The sequence below is a fragment of the Odocoileus virginianus genome, chromosome 24 (assembly GCF_023699985.2).
Source record: "Odocoileus virginianus isolate 20LAN1187 ecotype Illinois chromosome 24, Ovbor_1.2, whole genome shotgun sequence".
NCBI classification, from domain to species: domain Eukaryota; kingdom Metazoa; phylum Chordata; class Mammalia; order Artiodactyla; family Cervidae; genus Odocoileus; species Odocoileus virginianus.
Window position 1 is genome coordinate 40,032,985 of NC_069697.1, and position 20,449 is coordinate 40,053,433.

Genomic DNA, 20,449 nt, shown 5'->3' on the forward strand with positions numbered 1-20,449 from the left:
TTTGTCCCTGAGGACCAAACATGGTTTTCTAAATTTAGAAATGGTCCCCTTTCCTTGTTAAAAAGAGAGGCTGTCATTTTTTAAAATGTAGCACATCCTATAATCCCCACTCTTAAATAGATCCATTATATTTTGTTTTATCTTAAAAGCAGCAACAGAAAAAATAAGAAAATTATCACATAAAATAATTGTGTTTCAAAACATTCATTCTAAAAGAAGAATAGAGACTTAATTAAAATAAAGTAATGGTTGCTGCTTGGTAGACAAACCATTCAGATTGTTATAGAAAGGTCTTTCTAGTTATAGAGAGACCCTCATTCTCCCTTTCTCCAAATTTCTATGGCAGTCGTGGAGGTACCTGATTGAGCTTGCCTCACTGGCAGAGGACTTCCAACTACTGAGCCGCTTTAGCCTGGCCAGCTTTCTGTTCCATATTTCTAACTCTTCTATTCTTTCTTCAAGGTTGTTGGTTAATTTGCAAAGCTGCTTCACTGCACCCACATTTTCCATGAAGATCTGGTCCTAAAAATGAAAATAATTCAGAGCATAGAAGTTTACAATTTGAGACCACTAGACAAGTGTCCACAGCCAATCTAAAAACAGTTCAACATTCCATTGAAAATGGTTATACACACACACACACACACACACAACACACACAGCCTCAAGTTCATTCAAGACAAGTCTAGAGGCTTGAAACTTAAAGTGATCTTGCTAAACTTCTGGTTGTGCAGTAAAACTGCTTATGTTCAATTTGCAATAAAATGGAGATATGTCCTTGTAATCTAAGAGAGAGAACGGAGCTGAAGGACATTGTCAAGTTTTGAATCGAAAGATTTATTTTCAGTGGCCATTAGGCTCTATTTAAAACTCATAAAAAGAAAGTCAGAACAGGCTTCTGAATGTTGATTTGTGTGTGCATCACTAAATCATCATAAGGAATGACTCCTGATAAAATGTACATCAAATTGCTCAGGTGAAGGAAGCAGGAATGAAGATCTGGGCTCTTCTCTGAGCTCTGCCACCTGCTAGATGTGAGGGACCAGTAAAATAGAACAACTGCTCTGAGCTTCAGTTTCTTCATTCATAAATGAGAGAACAATTCTTTAGGCGTTAATTCTGTCTTGCTGTTGCATGTAATTTATATTTTAGCTTAAACAAAGTTTTAAAAACAATACTTAATTCCTTCTATTCAGAGAAGTTATCAACATGTCAGAAACAGCAACAAAGGAGAGACCAACCAAAACCACAGCATGTTCATTTGAATCAGTTCTAATGAGATGGATGAAACTGGAGCCCATTATACAGAGTGAAGTAAGCCAGAAAGATAAAGACCATTACAGTATACTAACACATATATATGGAATTTAGAAAGATGGTAATGATAACCCTATATGCAAAACAGAAAAAGAGACACAGATGTACAGAACAGACTTTTGGACTCTGTGGGAGAAGGCGAGGGTGGGATGTTTCAAGAGAGCAGCATCGAAACATGTATATTATCTAGGGTGAAACAGATCACCAGCCCAGGTTGGATGCATGAGACAAGTGCTCGGGCCTGGTGCACTGGGAAGACCCAGAGGGATCGGGTGGAGAGGGAGGTGGGTGGGGGGACCGGGATGGGGAATACATGTAAATCCATGGCTGATTCATGTCAATGTATGACAAAAACCACTACAATATTGTAAAGTGATTAGCCTCCAACTAATAAAAAAAAAAACAAAAAACCCACAGCATGCCAGCCATGCCTTCCCCTCTCCACACACTTCAGCCATCATAGGAACATGCGTGTCTATCTTCTGTGGGCATGCTCAATGACTAAGTCGTGTCTGACTCCTTGTGACCTCATGGGCTGTAGCCCACCAGGCTCCTCTGTCCATGGGATTTCCCAAGCAAGAATACTGGGGTGAGTTGCCATTTCCTTCTCCCGGGGATCTTCCCAACCCAGAGATTGAGCTCATATTTCTTGTATCTCTTGTATTAGCAGGTAGATTCTTTACCACTGAGACACCTGGGAAGTCCCACAATTAACAATACTATATTATTTACTTGAAAGTTGATAAGAGAGTAAATCTTAAATGTTCTCACACACACACACACACACACACACACACACACACACAAAATGTAATTATATGAGGTGATGGGTATGTTGATTAACCTTATTATGGCAATCATTTTGCAATATAAGTCTATATCAAATCATCATGTTGTACACCTTAAACTGACATAGTGCTGTGTGTCAATTATATCTCAACAAAGCTAAAAAAATTCAGCTGTAAGGGAGGATAGTTTATTTAACTAAAATAAGATCAGAGATGAATTGATAACTGTGGAATCTGAATGAAGTATATAAATGCATTTTATTATTCTTCTCTCATTTTGTATGTTTGAAATTTTTCATTAAGAAAATGTTTAAAAATAAATAAATCACAAAATAAAAACAAAGCAAAAAAAAAAAGTCTCCCAACAAAGGCTCTTCTAAATTTTCTAATTCTGGTACAGATTTCCCTTTACTTCTAAATTTGCTTTATAAAAACAAATCAGAAATCACGAAGATAGGAATGACATTCTATGGTTCTAAACCATAATAAATGTCATGTTACAATTTACTGTAATGAGTAGAAAGCCTTAGAGTAGAATTATAACTGTATTATTTAGAGTGGGTCACAAGGTCATATGACGTCCACTTAGCAGTCCAACACAGGTTCCTAAGTATCATCTCTGACTCCCTCCCCCTGCAGGAAATCCATCACACAGTTCATCATCCAAAATCTACTGAATCTACCTACTTCTCTCCATCCTCACTGGAATTACTATTTCTCATAATATTTAAAAAAAATTTTCTTGGCAACTGGCTTCATTTTTTTCTCCTTTAAAAAAAAGTTTGCTTGATATATTAATTTGTGATTTAGTTCACACTAAAACAGACTGTGGAAAATGATATTGGTGTCCTCTCTAAACCACAGTCAGTTTTTTCTGCCATGTTTCCCCACAGGACTTTTCATGCTGCCTCATGACACATGAATGATGGCTGCATTTGTTTGGCTACATGTCAATAATGATGAAAAGCCAGCTCCGAGTTCTCCAACTCAAATTTGCCAGAACCATGCATCTTCCATGTAGATCCAACGGGCAAGAAGATAATTCATGTGTTTTCCTATTTAAGAGGAAATAGAGCTGGAGAGCGGATTTACTACTACCTTTCAATAGTAATGATGGCTTTGACTTTATGGATCCAAAGGAAGATTACCAAAAAAAATAAATTTCTAGGACATGTCATGGAGATTGACTCTTATTAGAAGACTTCTGACTTACCCCCTATCATCATAGTGAAGTCAGTACAAATATATTATTCAAAAACATTACTACATTTTTAATCAAAAATGTAATCTAGAATTTTCTGAAAATGACCTTTTCTATGCAAGTGGTAAGGTCTCCATGAGTTCATTTTAACAATGAATGTGCACCTAGATGGCTGGGGAACTTTTTCTAAGTATCCAACTTGCATGTAGAGGTTCATATTCATTAGGACTGAGAAGTGCATAAGATTGGGGAATTTTGAAAAGCTTCCCCATCTGATGCCCACTGTTGGTTAAGAACCATTTTGTAGTTGAATCTAATTTAATCACTCAACTCTGCCCAGTTATTATTGACCATTTCAAATGAAACCCACTACCTCAGCTGAAGTGTAGCTTTACAATCATGATGTAAAACTGATGAAAATTAATATGCACACTATTCTGTATGAGGTAGATTGTTGGTGAGAACCTACTGAATAGTGTGTGTGAGTGCTTAGTCGCTCAGTAGTGTCCGACTCTTTGTGACTCGATGGACTGTAGCCCGCCAGGCTCCTCTGTCCATGGGATTCTCCAGGCAAGAGTACTGGAGTGGGTTGCCATTTCCTTCTCCAGGGGATCTTCCCGACCCAGGAATCGAACCGCATTGCAGGCAGATGCTTTATCATCTGAACCACCAGGAAGGTAAATATGGCTAAAATAGATGTTTTATGTTATGTGACTTTTACCATAATTTTTTAAAAAATTAAAAATAATTAAACCAGCTTGCCACCAAAAATTGCTCAGAAGGCTGGGGGTAGGGGTAGTCTTCACCCAGCATTTAAAAGACTTGCTTTGGGGTAAGGGTACACATGGACGGCATGAGCATACTGTTTTGGAAGGACACATAGGGCATTTGGCAAGTGTGTGTGCGCAGAAAAACAGCAGGAAGTGTTTGTGAAACCAGAGGCCTTGTTTAGCTTAGATGTGTCTCTGTCTCAGCCTCGCCTTTCACACATCCCCTTCACAGGCTGCGCTCTAATCACACCCAACCTTGTGCCCTTCATGGAACATATATCATGTATCCCCTGGCCTCTGACTGCTCCCTCTGCCTAAACCAGCGTTCATCCCTCTTCACCCACCTGCCTTTCACTTGGTGTCATGGTGACCAGTGTTATAACCCCCTGGAGACAGGGCCTGCCTCTCGTCCACAGCAGATTCTTCCGCACAGGGCAGAAATGAATGAACGTCCTTACAGCGGTGACTCAAGAAGCCCTGAAGCCCTGAGACGACATAGCCTGGCTCTCTGGTGAAACTGGAGAGCGTGGCCAGACTTCCAGTTGTTTCTTTACCTGAGGTTTCTCTCAGAAAAACGAAGTCTATGTGCCAAATTCCCTTTCCATGTTAGGAAATTTGAGTGAATTAAGCAAACAAACACTAGTGTCTGACACCCTCAGTTCGAGGGGCTAGTGACTTGCTGGTCACCTGCCATGTGCCTTCCACTCTGGGGGAACGCATCCTCTCACTGCCTCCCCACCCGCTAGGAGACAGACTGCAGGACGCTCCCGGGTCCCTTGCAGGACTGACAGTAAATGAGCCCCCGCATGGTGGAGCAGCCAGGCAGTGGACTTGATTTCTGCTCTCTTTGGGAACCCCAGCTTGTCCTCTGTCTAAAAACACCGAGGAAGGATAACTAAGCCTATAGAAGAGAATGCTTTGAGAAGTTGAAACAGACTCTTATTGCTTTCCAGGGAGAGTCACAGACTTGAAAAAAATCTCTCCTTGTGGCATCTGATGTTGCATAGACTGATGTTTTTATAATAAAATCATGGGAATAAAGCTGCCTATAATTGAGTATTATGAAAATGATGGTCCAAGGGAGAACTGTCTTTTAGCCAATGGGTGTACCCGGCAATTGTTTAGGCTTTGGATAAACTCAGCTTTAGATCTTTGTCCAAGAGTTTATTTGTGGACAGCTCACCAAGCCTTGATGTGGATTAAAAAAAAAAACCTAGAATCCCCAAACCAGAAAAGCAGGCTCTGAGATGATGTGGGAGCTCAGACTTCAGCTCAATTTCCAGCAGGTCCCTAGAGGCGAGGTTTCCCTCCCGGCCAGTTTTCTCTGGCAAACAGGGCAACTCTTGGGCTCACTCCACTGGATGCTGTGTTTTCACCTCTGCTTTACGTGGGAGGAGCACAAGTTCAGGAAACTGTTTACAATTATGTGTTTTATTGTTGCCCTTTGTTTGTTTGCTTTAGAATTCTTGCTTAATTTTCATCATCTCTGTTTCAATGTAATTTTCTGTGGAAGGGCTTGAGTCCTTTGACTGAGATAAGTTTCCAGTTGAACAAACATATGGCGCAGTTTGTTGCAGTTCTCTGATTTCTTGTCTTCCCTGGCTGGCCAATGAGCTCTTTTTGTGGGCAGTGTCTTATGACTCCTCAGGGCCAACTCATGGCACCTGTAGTTCAATATTCAATGAATGAACAGAATCAGTAGTTCTTTTTCAAGGACCTCTGATGTGCTAACCATTGTCTTAAGTGTGTGTGCGCACTCAGTCATGTCCGAGTCTTTGTGACCCCAAGGACTGTAGCCTGCCAGGCTCCTTTGTCTGTGGAATTATTCAGGCAAGAATACTGGAGTGGGTTGCCATTTCCTTCTCCAAGGAATCTTCCTGATTCAGAGATCGAACCTCTGTGTCTCTTGAGTCTCCAGCACTGACAGGTGGATTCTTTCCCACTGCGCCACCTGAGAAGACTGTCTTAAGTGCAGGGAGAACACAATTAGATAAGGTATAGGATCTCTGCCTTCATAGACCATGTTTTCTAGTGGGGAGATTAGCCAAGAACAAGTAAACCAGAAGTAAATAATATAGTTTTAAGTTGTACTTAGCTCTAGAAAGGAAGCCATTGAAACAAAAAATAACTGTTCCTCTCTTAAGCCATTGTTATAGATTTGGTCTATTTTATTTAAGAGAGCAACGGTGGAAAAAAAATTAAATAACAGCATTAAGTGGAAAAGTATATTCTTGTCCTACAAAAGAAAGGTAATCCAATGGAAAACGGGACCAAGCAATTCACATAAGGAAAAATCTAAATAGCTAATATAAGAAAGAGATGCACAACTTTATCACTCATCAGAAAAACACAAATTAAAACAGTAAGAAACCACTTTACCCTTATTAGAAGTGAAAAAAATAGAAAGTCTGAAAATGTCAAGTATTGATGAGGACACAGAGAAGCAGTCAGCCTCATGTACTGCTTTTATGAGTTGGAGCTGACTAACATTCTGGCAGCGTTTTGTAGAACTAAGGCTGTGTATATCCTATACCACTTCCGGAATGCGTGCCAGAGAAAACCGCCCACATATTCACAAGGAGGCTTGTGTGAGAACATTCATCGCTGCATACTTGTGGTCAACAGAGTTGGAAGAGTCCGTCACTGGAAGAGAACGTAGGACACAAGCCAAGGAATTTCACGCATCAGAGTCTGAGCAGATGTATATAATTCAAAGAAATTTAAAACACATTCATGAAACACTAATAATATTCCAGACAGCCTGACTATCCAAGGATATATATGAAACACATTAGCATGGCTGCCATTGTTGTGGGGGTGTTGCATGGAAGAGGAGGATGCAGAGAAGAACAGATGTAAGAAAGGGAAAGAGCAGCGCAAGGGGAAAGGTAGTACCTCCACTCTGAAGTTCCAGGGATGAAGACAAAGAGGAAAATCTACTAGGGAAGAAAAAGAAACAGATTTTACATCTGGAGAGAACCACTCCAAGGCCAAAGTTTCTTTACCTACTCTCCAGTGCTCCTACTCAGCTCATTGTTCGAAGGCAGAGTGATGCACTCTGCATGATTGAGACTGAGCTCAGAAATCTAAGAGCTTCATGGATGAAGGCTAAGTAAACTGAACTCTACCTACAGGGAAGAAGCTGCTCTGACCTGGTGGCCTAACTTTACAGGCAAAGAAAAGTCAGCAGTCATCTGAAAGGGACTAGAGTATCCTTAAAGACTTTATTTTTTAAGAAATTATTCAAAAATATTCTCTTTGAAACTTTTGGCAGAGGTCCGGGTAGTCAAAGCTCTGGTTTTTCCAGAAGTCATGTAGGGATGTGAGAGCTGGACAATAAAACAGGCTGAGCATCAAAGACTTGATATCTTCAAACTGCGGGGCTGGAAAACATTCTTGAGAGTCCCTTGGACAGCAAGGAGATCAAACCAGTAGATCCTAAGGGAAATCAACCCCAAATATTCGTTGGAAGGACTGATGCTGAAGCTGAAGCTTCAATACATCGGCCACCTGGTGCGCAGAGCCAACACATTGGAAAAGAGCCGGATGCTGGGAAAGACTGAGGGTAGGAGGAGAAGGGGAAGACAAAGGACGAGATGATTGGATGGCATCACTGACTCAATGGACAAGAGTTTGAGCAGACTCTGGGAGATAGTGAAGGACAGGGAAGCCTGGTGTGCTGCAGTCCATGGGGTCACAAAGAGTCGGACACAACTGAGTGAGTGAACAGCAACCACCACTTTGGTAAATAAAATGTGAAATTCCAGGTATTAAATTAGTAAAGGGTTAAATAAACGGGCTACCTGATCTTCAAAGCATTGCCACCACCTGCTGACACAATATTTAAATTGCAGTTTTAGGTGTCTGGAACAGCGCTTCTTTTCCCAACATTTTATTAAGTTTTCAAGCACACAGAAAACAATTTAAGCATGCATTAAAAAAATTTTAATTGCAGAGTAAATGCCCACATACCACCTCCCACTTTAATTTCACAATTAGCATATTGCTCTAATTCCTTTATCACACATCTTTCCATCCATCCATCCATCAACCCACCTTATTGAAATGCCTGGAAAAAAATAAATGAGCAATTACTTTTTAAAGATATAGCTACAGAAAGAAACTTTCCAAGAAAACAATAAATATCTTGTGTGTGTGTGTCTGTGTGTGTTAGTTACTCAGTTACACCTAACTCTTTGCAACCCCATGGACTATAGCCCACCAGGCTCCTCTGTCGACGGAATTCTCCAGGCAAGAATACTTGAATGGGTAGCCATTCCATTCTCCAGGGCATCTTCCTAACCCAGGGGTTGAACCTGAGTCTCCTGCATTACAGGCAGATTCTTTACTTTCTGAGCCATCAGGGAAGCTTAGTACATGACATATTTCTCTCTAAAATTTAGAAACAAGAGGATTTTCTCCCTGCTTCCAGTGTAAAGAGCTCCTGGGAAAGAAGATGATCTACATGGATTTCCCTAGTGGTCCAGTGGCTAAGACTCTGTGCTCCCAATGTAAGGGGCCCAGGTTCGATCCCTGGTCAGAGAACTAGATCCCACATGCTGCAACTAAGAGTTCACATGCCACAACTAAAGATCCCACTCACCACAACTAAGACCTGTGCCAAATAAATAACTTTTTTAAAAAAGATAATCAACAGACAAGTGGCCAGTTGTTAAAATATCCAAAGTGGTTTGCAATAGCATATGAGCTTTAATCATTTAGCTTGGAATCAAGTCAATCAGTGAACGCAACAGGATATACTAACTCCTATGGGAAACATCGCTGCAACTAAGGAATGAATTCTACTCCTCTCTTGATGAGAAAAGAAGGGACTTTTAAACTAACTGCTGAGTAAGACCTTTCAAAGTCCCATTTAGATTCCAGGCTGGTTATAAGAACTCAGTTTTTCTCTATTTAAAAATGAAAAATAATACCTGTCACTCATTAAAAAACATAAATCATTTCAGAGACACCCCAAATAGTGGCATCTGTAAAAAAAAAATCAACAATTAACCATTTATCAAGCTGCCCTGGTGACTCAGATGATAAAGAATGTGCCTGCAAAGCAGGAAACCCAGGTTCGATCCCTAGGTCAGGAAGATCCCCTGGAGAAGGAACCATTTATCATGTGATACTGTGTGGCAGACTCAAAAGTTGTGGTCCTAAGAAGATTTACTTAAAAAAAAAAAATTGCTTATGAAAACAACTGCTTCATTGGGGGAAAGTGATTAAGGTGAGTGATTAACTCATCATACTAAAGTTAGTTCACTCCAGAACTGTAAAGAATAAAATAATTTGTTTTAGAAGTGACCTTATAATTCTCCAAGCTGGCTGAGTCAAGTTTGGGACAAAGTTTTATCTGATGCTGAAATTCATGCTCTTAAACTAGTGTGCCATATACTATCAGTGAATTTTTAATCATCAAAATCAAAGAGATTTTGATGTGGTTCATTTTCTTCCCATCTCCTCCTTATTTCCTTACCCATCCTCTCTGCCCATTTGGTCTTTTGACACTGTGTTATCCCACATTCTCCCCCTACCTTGCCCAATCCTTCAGCCTTCTCAAGGGCCTCCCTGTCCCCTAAAGGCCCTCTTGGAAGTGTTCTGTTGCCTTTATTCTTCTGTGCTTCTCATCCAATATCAAGAGCCTTCAGGGCCAGGCAGGTAACAGAAAGCAGAGGTGTGAGGGCGCTGAAGCCCCTCTGGGATGGGGCAGGGCGGAGGTGTGGCACTCCTTAGAACCACATTCCCAGATCTGATATCAAGGAAGCCAGAAGCCTGAAATTTGTGTGAAGATCTCCTAATTTTATTTATTCATTTATATTTTTTGGCATGCAGGATCTTAGTTCCCTGGCCAGGTATTGAACCCATGTCCCCTGCAGTGGGAGTTCTGAGTCCTAACCACGGGACCACCAGGGAATTTCCATCCTAATTTTTAAAAGCAGGCAATGAATTTGAAAATTTCTTAAACATCCGGAGGGAAATAAGTGTCTGCAGGCCAGACTTTGCCACAGCCTTCCCATCTGTGACCTGTGACCATAACCTTTTCCTTATGAATTAATACCTTCACCCCTGTCTGCAGCTCCCCCTCGACCCCCCAGTGGCTTGCTCACGTTCTATACTCCCAGTCACCTCTGTATGTCTTCATCTGAAAGTTCAGCTGGCTTCCCAAACTCGAAATTGAACTCATCTTTTCCCCCAGAAAAACACTTCTTCTTCTGACTCCCTTATGTGAACAGAACCACATCTCTTCTATTCACTGCGATTCAAAAACGCGTGCATTAATATAAACAAAGTCTTATAGAGAACCCACAAGGTATCAGATGCTATTTTAAACAACACGGGATGGGGACTTCCCTTGCAGTCCAATGGCTAAGGATCCACCTTCCAATGCAGGGGATACAGGTTCAGCGACTGGTGGGGATACCAAGATCCCATGTACCATGGGGCAACTAAGCCTGCACGCCGCAACTGCTGATCTCACAACTACTGAGCCTGGACACTCTAGAGCCTGTGTCCACAGCAAGAGAAGCTGACACAGCACAAGGAAGACCCAGCACGGCCAAAAACAAATAAACAAACTGAACACACACACATACACAACACACACACGGGATCGATGAGGCACATTCCCCACCTTGAAGAACTCTTAGTCCAGTGGAGGAGACACTGAATAGGAAAAAAAAAAAAAAAAGGATAACACAACGTGACAAATACTCTAGATGTCTATCCACAGGCCTAAGGCCGTGTGTAGACAGGAGCAATCCAGGCACCATGGAATGCATTAACTCAATCACCCAAGATCTCTCAAAACCCTACATTCCCCTTAGCCCTGGGGTTAATACCACATAGAAAGTATTGGAGATAGAGTTTGGAAAAATATAGAAAGATTTGCTCCCACACAACCACCCAGGGAGCTTGGCAAAGAACAAGTAGGCAAATAAACGAGCTCATGTCAGATAGGGACAGAAGTGTCCAGGATGCTGGGAGCAAGTTTGCCACGTATCCCGAGTTAGAGGCCCCGCTGAGTGGGAGCATGAGACTGCACCAGTTAGAGGGAGCGCCCTTTTCAAATCATCGCCAAGGCGCTCTGCACCCCCACAGCGGCCCTGGATCTTAGAACGAAAGTGAAGCTGAGCACCGCAGAGACTCTTAGCCAAGGTGGTCAGGGAAGGTCTTGCTTTGTGATCCAAATGGTGAGATCATCTGAAGGGAGGGTCTTTAGGGCAGAGAACAGTCCACAGAACACCTCCAAGGCGGAAATAAAACTTGGACTGTGTGGAGCAGAAAAAAGGCTGGTGGGGAGGAGCTGGGAAGAAGACATGCGTGTGTGTGCAGATACATCAGATTCTGAAGGTCTCAGCTCATTCAGATGGTGTTCGGCAGCTGAGGGGTGTGAGTGTTAGGAAATGAGTTAGAAAGGGAAGATTCCATCCACATTGTGGAGGGTTGTAATCATAAACCAGTGAAGAGTCAACAACGGGAAAGGGAGATTATAGATGAGATATTTGTTTTGTTTTGTTTTGTTTTTAAGGAAAAGGATTCTCTTGGCGTCTAGTAGGTCAGTTACAGGGTTGCTATGATAGCCAAGGAGAAAAACAGAGAGAATAAAGAAGGGAGCTGATATACAAGAGTTAGTGCCAAAGTAAAAACAGCAGGACTGGGGTCAAATGGATACTGTGGATGAGAAAAAGGAAGGTTTGGGGGCCCTTTATGATCCCCTTCCCCGCGTGGCCACACTCAGTCTCGTCACTTCCCTTCCATCTGAGAACCCCTGCCTGGCCTCCAGGGAGCCCCTCTCCTTCCTATGAACTGAGGTAACACTTCATCTATGCATTCCACAGATCCATTACATCTCATGTTTTGACTTAGAGCTTTATTTCTCGTGTACCTGCCACATCACCCTGCTTAGGCTGACAGCTACTTGAAGACAAGAACCAAGGGTTGTCTATCTTTGCAGGACTCAAATAGACAACTCCTGGCACATTACAGTTGCAGGAAGAATAGAATCAAAGAGAAAAAGTGGCCACAAACTGAGTTATGGCAGGTGGCTTCTAGCGCAGTCTTAAAAACACACACAGATTATTCAAGAATTGGTGATTCATAAGATGAACCTCATCTTCATATAGACTCTGTTGTGAATTCTTTTAAGGCAGTTGTTACATTTATTGTGGACATTTTTCTTATACCAAGTATTCCTAATAGTAAGGCTCAAGAAATGGAACCAGTTGTTCCCAAATAATCACAGAAACAATTTTTAAAAGTTGACAAGTAAAGAGAGAGATGAGCAAGCCAAAAGGCAGAGCCCCAGTAGTCTAGCTCAGGAGACTATGGTGTCCACTCTAAGGCTCCCTTGCTCTCAGTATGAACCCCAAGTCCTCTCACGCCATCTCCCATGGCTGAGCTTTCACTGAGCCACCCAAAGCATGAGAAATTTCAAGAAGCAGCACGTCACCCCAGATGTTTATCTCACAAGGTCATCTCTCCTGTAAGGAGAGAAAGGGTATTTCCCTGGCCATCTAGTGGTTAAGATTCACCTTCCAATGCAAGGGATGTGAGTTCAATCCCTGGTTGGGGAGCTAACATCCCACATGCATCATGGCCAAAAAAACAAAACTTAAATAAAACAAAATCAATATTACAACAAATTCAATAAAGACTTTAAAAAATGGTCCACAGTAAAAAAAAAAAAAATGTGAAACTCATATGTAAAACGAAAAAAAAAAAAAAGGAAGAAGAGAAAGAAGAGTGGCTTACAGGCTTACATCAACTTTGGCTGACAGCCCTAATCTCCAACTTTGGTTGGTTGTGTGGACAATCTGTAAAGACCCAGAATTCTCTTTCCTATTTCAGCTTCAAGTTGCAAAGTCCAGGTGGAAATGATATAGCAGTCACGGAGCACAACATTTCAACATTTCCAGGTTCTAGTTTGCATTTTAGCTTCAGTGAGAGTTTCTTTATAAAACAGAAGAGAAGGGGAGTGCAGAGGGAGAGACTTGTATCTTAATTGGATCTCCACCTATTATTATAACACACAAAGCCCAGAAGTGCTAGCGAAGGTCTTGACAACAAACAGGCCTGGACAAAGCAAGAAAGGTTGCCATGGTGCTCACACGAATAGGGAGGAGCCCAGGAAAGCAAGAGTCTGTCTGTACATCTTCCTCATCGCACAGTTAAGACAGCCTGGAGGTGCTTCCCTGGCAGTCTAGTGGTTAAGACTTTGCCTTTTAGAAAGTGCAGGGGGTGTGGGTTCAATCTCTGGTCAGGGAACTAAGATCCCACAGGCCTTGCAGCCAAAGAGCCAAAACATAAAACAGAAGCAATATTGTAACAAATTCAATAAAGACTTTGAAAATAGTCCACATCAAAAAAAAAAAAAAACACTTTAGAAAAAAAGAAAAAGAGTGTGGACAATAGGAATCACATACCCTATGCTTTTTTTTTTTTAACGTGAGAAATGCATGCACATTTTACTTAATGCAATCTCGTGGACTGTAGCCTGTCAGGCTCATCTGTCCGTGGGATTCTCCAGGCAAGAATACTGGAGTAGGTTGCCATTTCCTTCTCCAGGAATTTTTCCATATGCATGGGCAATTTCATAACAGAATGAAGACCTGAAAACATGACCAGAGCAGCAAACTTCTAAACTTGTTAGACAAAGAAATAATAAATTTGTAAAGAAGCAACAAGACAGAGAGATTTCGGTTAGGGACAGAAAAAAGTAAACAAGTAACTAGTTCAGGTGTAGTTAAACAAGGTTTATTTATGCAAAATTCTTTGCCCCCAATTCCAAAGGGCTTCCTTCCTCCTGGTACATGGAGGGGACCTCTCACGTCGCCCTGTGCTACTTCACTACAAAGGATATTTTGGGATGAACTTATAATGTAGAAGAGGGATATTCCAGTGTTGAGGTTTAAAGCAGCAATTCAAGTCTGTCCTCAGAAGGGAGTCAAAGAAGAAAGTCGGGCTTCAGAGTGTGGGGATGTTCATCGGCTCTTGGTGTCACAGATGCTGTAAATGACTGTGGCCTTGGTGATGTTGCCATAGACCATATCACGACAAGGTCCTCTTCCTAAGAGAATCATCTCTTTTCCTCTCTGGACTCTTGTCAGTTCTAATTATTTATAAACTGAGTGCCCCCTTGGCATGGATGGCTTTTCAGGTGATAAGTGAATCTGACTGCTTGGAATAGGAATGCCACCCCCCACTTTCCTAGGATTCTGGGCTTGGCTTCCTAGCAATGAACTTGGGATATAGCTTCCCCAGGGGAAGTGGGGCATTGGCCCGCAGAACTGCTAATCTTCTTGACTGTCTCCATTCAACTCATCTGGGAATGGGAAAATACTAGGCCAGAGGGAGAACTATTACGTTGGCCAAAACGTTCGTTCGGGTTTTTCCATATCATCTTACAAGAAAAACCCGAAGAAATTTTTGCTAAACAGTGACAGTCCTAAGGTCCTCAGCAGGCGCTACCCACACATGTAACATAGAATCTCTTTCCTGAATGTTCCAGGGAAGGGCTGGAGACAGAAGTGAGACAGCCGCTACCAGATAAGACCCCTTGCCCCCACCCTGGCAGCCTGGTGACATACTCCCAGACCCCTGAGGCTGACAGCTGGGCTTCTGCTATTTCTCTCACCCCAGGAAGCTTGAAAATGCAAGAGTGTGAGGGTGACTTTATTTTACATATACCTCTAAGTATATTTTATATTTTAATATATTTTTAATGGCTTCCCAGGTGGCATAGTGGTAAAGAAACTGCCTGCCAGTGCAGGAGATACTCAGGAAGATCATCTGGAGGAAGAAAGGGCAATCTGCTCCAGTATTCTTGCCTGGAAAATTCCATACAATACCTCTGAATATATTTTATATTTTATTATATTTTAAAATCTATTTTATAATATTTTATTTTATATATAAAATAGCTTGTATTTTAAGTAAATTATATAAAAATTTTAGTGCTGTTTTTATTATTAAAAATAAATTTCTGGGTAACTCCCTGCTGGTCCAGTGGTTAGGATTCGGTGCTCTCAGGGGCCCCACATTCAATCCCAGGTCGGGGAACTAAGATGCCACAAGCCATGTGATATGACCAAAATATTTTTTTGTAATTTCTTCAAATACATTTCTGATGATAACACCTCTGAAGTGAACATAGCCTAGCTCTGAGAGACTGAAGAATTTCTCCTGTGGAGGATGTGGTCCTAGGAGGCAGGAAAGTGAAATTGAAAGTGTTAGTTGCTTAGTCGGGTCCAGCTCTTTGCCACCCCACGGACTGTAGCCCACCAGGCTCCTCTGTCCATGGGATCCTCCAGGCAAGAATACTGGAGTGGGTTGCCATTCCCTTCTCCAGGGGATCGGAGGCAGGAGGAAGTATTAACAACTCAACTTCTATTACTCGGCCCTTGCTGCCCAGTGAAGAGGCCATCTGACGCTGTTATCTAAGGGATTGTTGTCTAAGAGCTTGTCGGTGGAAGACTGAAAGGGCCTACCTGGCTACTCCAAGTGTGCCTTGCTGATCCGCAGGACTGGCAAAATAGGTTTTACCTGGAGGCTGGTTAGAAATGCAGGGTCTTGGATCTCATGCCATTCTGGCTGAACCAAAACCTGCATTTTAATAATGCCCCCACTGATTCATGTTCACTTTGAAGTTTTTGAAGCACTGCCCTGATGAGCTGACAAATTGCAAATTAGTCTTCCCTCAAACATCTCTTCCGACTACCATGAAATCCCTATGTCAATCAGCCTTCCCTCCAGCATCAAATATAATAATGCGATGGAAAGCAAATCAGCCACAGAGTGAATCTGCAAACCTTGCAAAAGACGCAGGATTTCACGGAATTAGCAGACGTGATCTGAGAGAACCCCTCCAATCATAACCGAAGCATCGGCTAGTGAGGAAATGGCAGACTCCTTAACACGGGAACAGGAACGAATCTACAAGGGCGGTGACATTCCTTCACAAGAGAATAATGTGAAAAAAAAGAGAGAGAGCATGATTTAAATATCAAAGAGTTTCGACAGGCCCTCGGGAAAAAAAGATGAAGCTCATGAATATCTTTGTAAAAATGACCCACTTTATGATTGTGCTGTGAAAGCCAAACATACAGTTTTGTTGAAAACCTATGCTCAAAAAAAAAAAAAAAATTCAACATTCCATTCAGTCTTCAATCATTCTTTCCAGTGTCCTTTTGAGATCTTTCCCCCTTTTCCCTAATGTGACTTCTTTTTTGGTCCCTACGACCACTGTGGGACAATTAATACCTGCTTACTCTACAGCTCAATGAAGAATTCTTTCTCCTGTCCCATTTCCTGGTTGGATATTCAGGACACAGTGAATATCCAACGTGGAAGGGGGTTCACCACCGGGTTAGAGCTCCAGGGGGGCTACCTGCGCAGGGGTTACCTTATCCACCATGAGGAAGTTCTCCAACGTCTCTCCGTTTTCACAGGTGACATCGCCGACCTCCCTCACAGCTCTGGGCAGGATCTCTTGCACCTCCTGGGCGATCATTCCTAGACACAAACACCCCATCAGGTTTCGTCAGGAAAAGACCTTTCCCAGAATGGGAACGGCGAACAGGATGTCTTTGCAAACAGATACTTATCCCTCCTCACTGTTGGCTTTGATCTGCAAGGCATTTGAAGCAAAGGAGGAATTTGGATCCCAGAACCACTCTAACATTAAAATATGTACACCTGTGACTGATTCATGCTGATGTTTGGCAGAAACCAGTGCAATTTTGTAAAGCATTTATCCTTCAATTAAAAAATAGATTAATTTTTTAAAAAGTGGGAGTGTTGTTTTTTTCCACTCTTTCTTGAGACTCTGAGCCAAAAATTGGAAAGAGTAAGTGCCTTAAAATCCCTGTACATAGGCGGAAGGCTGGAGCTTGATTTTCCCTCTTTTCCTACAGCTGCACTCGGACCCCTAAATGGTCCTTGTTTCTTTAGAATTTCTGGACCGGAGTATAGACACCACTCTGCCTTTCCTCTGACTGGACCCACCTGCCCGGCCACCTTCCCCCTCTACCCGGAGGCTGTCCAGGGCTGCTTACAGTTTGCTCTGCCATCTGCCCCTCAGCCCTCATCCCATGAGCAAGAGGACTCTGGGGAAGAGAAACAACGCATTTCAGAATCGTCCCCCAGTACCTTGGGGTGCAGGAGTTGGGGTGGGGGTGCTGTTGAGTAAAGATGACACAGCAGTTTCTTTAACCTTCCCTGTCTGGTGATGATAGCTTGCACAGGGGACATGTTAGAAAGACAGGATGCTGTCAAGAGCTATGGGCATACAGCCTCCAGATGAAGTGGGAATTAAAACATGTCGACCACATAAAATCAAGAAGGGAGTTTGTGTGTGTACCTGTCTGATGGGCAGTGTTTATCCCCATCGCAGACGCAAATTCAGGCTTGTAGTCATATTCAACAATCCTCATTTGGGCTATTCTTCTCAGCTGTTCGTTTGTGTCAACCTAATGGAATTAAAGAGCAGATTTCACACGCTTCGATGTTTGTTATTCAAATTAAGGCTCAGAGTGACCCAGAGACACAAAGAATGTTGGCAGTGGGACTGTCCTTTCCTTTTGCCCAAACTATTTTCAGAGAAATTTATGTTTTTCTCCTCCAAGACGCAAAAGTTTCAAAAGTCATGTCAGTGACTTCCATCCACTAGTTTATAAAATGAGCCAGAATTAAATGGCTAAATTACAGGGGGAAACATTAAAAAAAAAATAAATAAAGGACTTCCCTGGTGGCTCATTGGTAAAGATTCCGCCCACCAGTGCAGGAGACACGGGTTCGATTCCTCATAGGGGAGGATCCCACATGCTATGGAGCAACTGAGCTCCTTTATTACAACTACTGAGCCCCCGCTCTAGATCCCGGGAATGCAACTTCTGAGCCCACGTGCGGCAGCTGCTGAAACTCGCGTGCCCTAGAGTCTGTGCTTCCACTACAAGAGAAGCCACTGCAATAGGAAGTCCGCACTCTGCAGCTAGAGGGTAGGCCCTGCTTGCCGCAACTAGAGAAAAACCTTGCAGCAGGGAAGACCCAGCAGAGCCAAAAATAAATCAAATTTAAATAAATTACAGGGCAAAAGCTCCCTCATTCACTACTCTGGCCTCACTTCTCTCTGCTGAGAGTTAAACCATCTTTTTGAGAATGGAGCTGGCTGACCTTGGAGAGAAACAAGTGCTGTCCAAGATGGCAAGGTGTCATTTCCAAATGATCACGTGGTATAAGCACCCAACAAATACAGGCCAACCTTGTATTAATAAATTAAAAGAGCAGTGCTTACTTCAAGTAACAACATTTGAAGAATGGGTATATAATATATCATTAAATTGCTGGTGGACATCTTGCTAGAGAAAATTTCTTCAAGGGGCAGTTTGCAAGTCCAGATGACCCACCAGCAGGTCCCTCAAAATTCAGGGTTCCTTCCTATAGATGACTTCTGCCCTAGACCACCCTAACCAGGGGTCCTCCTCTGAGCCGACCACTCTTATAGAAGTAGTTCAAACACTCCCAACTGTCAATGCAAATTGCTCAAAATAAATTTCATGGGCGCCAGCAAAATTATAACAATAAAGCAATATAGTGGAATTTTCCTAGGGCTAAATGTGATGATTCAAAGGCTTCTTTTTCAATTGGAGTTTTTAAAAAATGAATTCATAGTAATAGCATGATCAATTTTTTTAATGACCTAATTTGACAAGTTAAAAAGTTGGCAGTACTATGTGGGTCCCTAAATTTTCTTTTAGGGAACATAACTGGATTATGAAACCAGCATCTCTTGGCAATTAAAAATATACCACCTGGACATCATCTATATGTTGGAACAACTAGAAATGCTTTTCTGTTGTTTTAAGAAGTCCCTGCTTTGGCCCTTAACTCCTCCCTGCACTCACTCTATCAAGTGAGCAGGAAAATTCTTCCAATATCAGAAAGGCTCTCTGTTCATCCATTTGGCTGGTATCAGAAGTTGTGACTTGGTGCTTAACTGGATAAACAGACTAACTTTACTTCAGGTACTTGTCAGGGAGCTCACAGCTGTTTTGATCACTGCTGTCATCAAAAGCTTAGTTCAACTCATTCATTCACTGCTTCATTTGACTAATATTCACCAATCACCTTTGACATAGCAGGTAACTACACTAAGTGCTGGAACTTCAAAATGATTGCTCTTTTAAAGTTCATGGTCTAGACAGACTCATCTCATAAGATTATATTACGATGTGAAAAATGCAGGTGAGGATGGAGTTATGAAAAGAGAATCCCATCAACTCCAAGGAGGTACCTGAAGTATTCTCAGGGGACTGTGAAAAAGGGCTTACCAGTGATGGTGAAGCCCAACAGAGATCTTGGCTTATTTCTCAAACACACTCTGCCCCTCCACAAGGTCAAGACCTTTGCTCAGGGCATTTCCTGCCTCAGAAGCTCTTCTTCCTGCTCCTCTACCTCCACGTCCCCAATTTAAAACACCCCTTCACCAGAGAAGCATTGCTTGACCTCCAAGACTAGGAAGGCTCCCTCTGCCTTACATGCAGGCATTAATCAATTCATCACCAAACAACTAGTGAGTCACCTTTACTGTCTTCTTCTATTGAATAGATACCCTTATGAGGGTGAGGATGTATTTGAGCCCATGGTTTTCGATTCATCACCATATCACCAGTTTCTAGAACAATTCCTTGCATGTAGTAGGTGCTTAAGTAATATTTATTAAATAAATTAATAACTTTAAGAAAAGAGTGGGACTTTGCTGGTGGTCCAGGGCCTGAGACTCTACGCTCCCAATGTAGGGAGCCCAGGTTTGATATCTGGTCTGGGAATTGGATCCTGCATGCTGAAACTAAGATTTCTCATGCCACAGCTAAGACCTGGTGCAGCCAAATAAGTAAATAAATAAAAGATAGAAGTTAGTCAAAGACAGATGTCAGCTAGGGAAGGGAGTGGAAAGGGTAAGAATAGGACAGGGATGCTGGGCAGAAAGAACACCATAAGCCAAGTTCTGAGGCAGCAAATCCCCTGAATTATGTCTGCACGACCGAATTCGTGTGTCTAGACTGTAAGGCTCAAGGCCAGAGCAAGGAGAGCCTTGCCAGCCATACCCAGATGGAGCAGTCAGAGTCTCATATTGCCCTGTGTGTACATGCCACTGTGAGCCACTTCATTCAACAATATAAAATGAGTAGCTACTATGTGCCAGACACTATGCCAAGCCCTGAAGATTCAAGGAGTAGTTCTTATTTGGAGCTTAAATTTTCATGAAAGTCCCTTCCCGGAGGCTGAGACCTGTATCTTGACCATCTAAGACCCTGCAGAGCGCCTGCACAGTGTCTGACAGGTAACAGGCACCCAGACTTTGAATGAAG

The 20,449-nt window shown here is 42.3% G+C and overlaps 1 protein-coding gene across 2 annotated transcripts in view; it reads right to left on the reverse strand.

Moving 5' to 3' along the window:
• Positions 1-20,449, reverse strand: part of MYRFL (myelin regulatory factor like) — a 121,998-nt gene that overhangs the window by 33,777 nt on the left and 67,772 nt on the right. For both annotated transcript variants that reach the window (XM_070454606.1, XM_070454605.1), the window contains exons 12-14: positions 17,440-17,548; positions 16,483-16,592; positions 359-522 (exon numbers count right to left, since the gene is read on the reverse strand). In XM_070454606.1, coding sequence (XP_070310707.1) covers positions 359-522; positions 16,483-16,592; positions 17,440-17,548 — 383 coding nt within the window. The remainder of the gene's footprint in view (positions 1-358; positions 523-16,482; positions 16,593-17,439; positions 17,549-20,449) is intronic.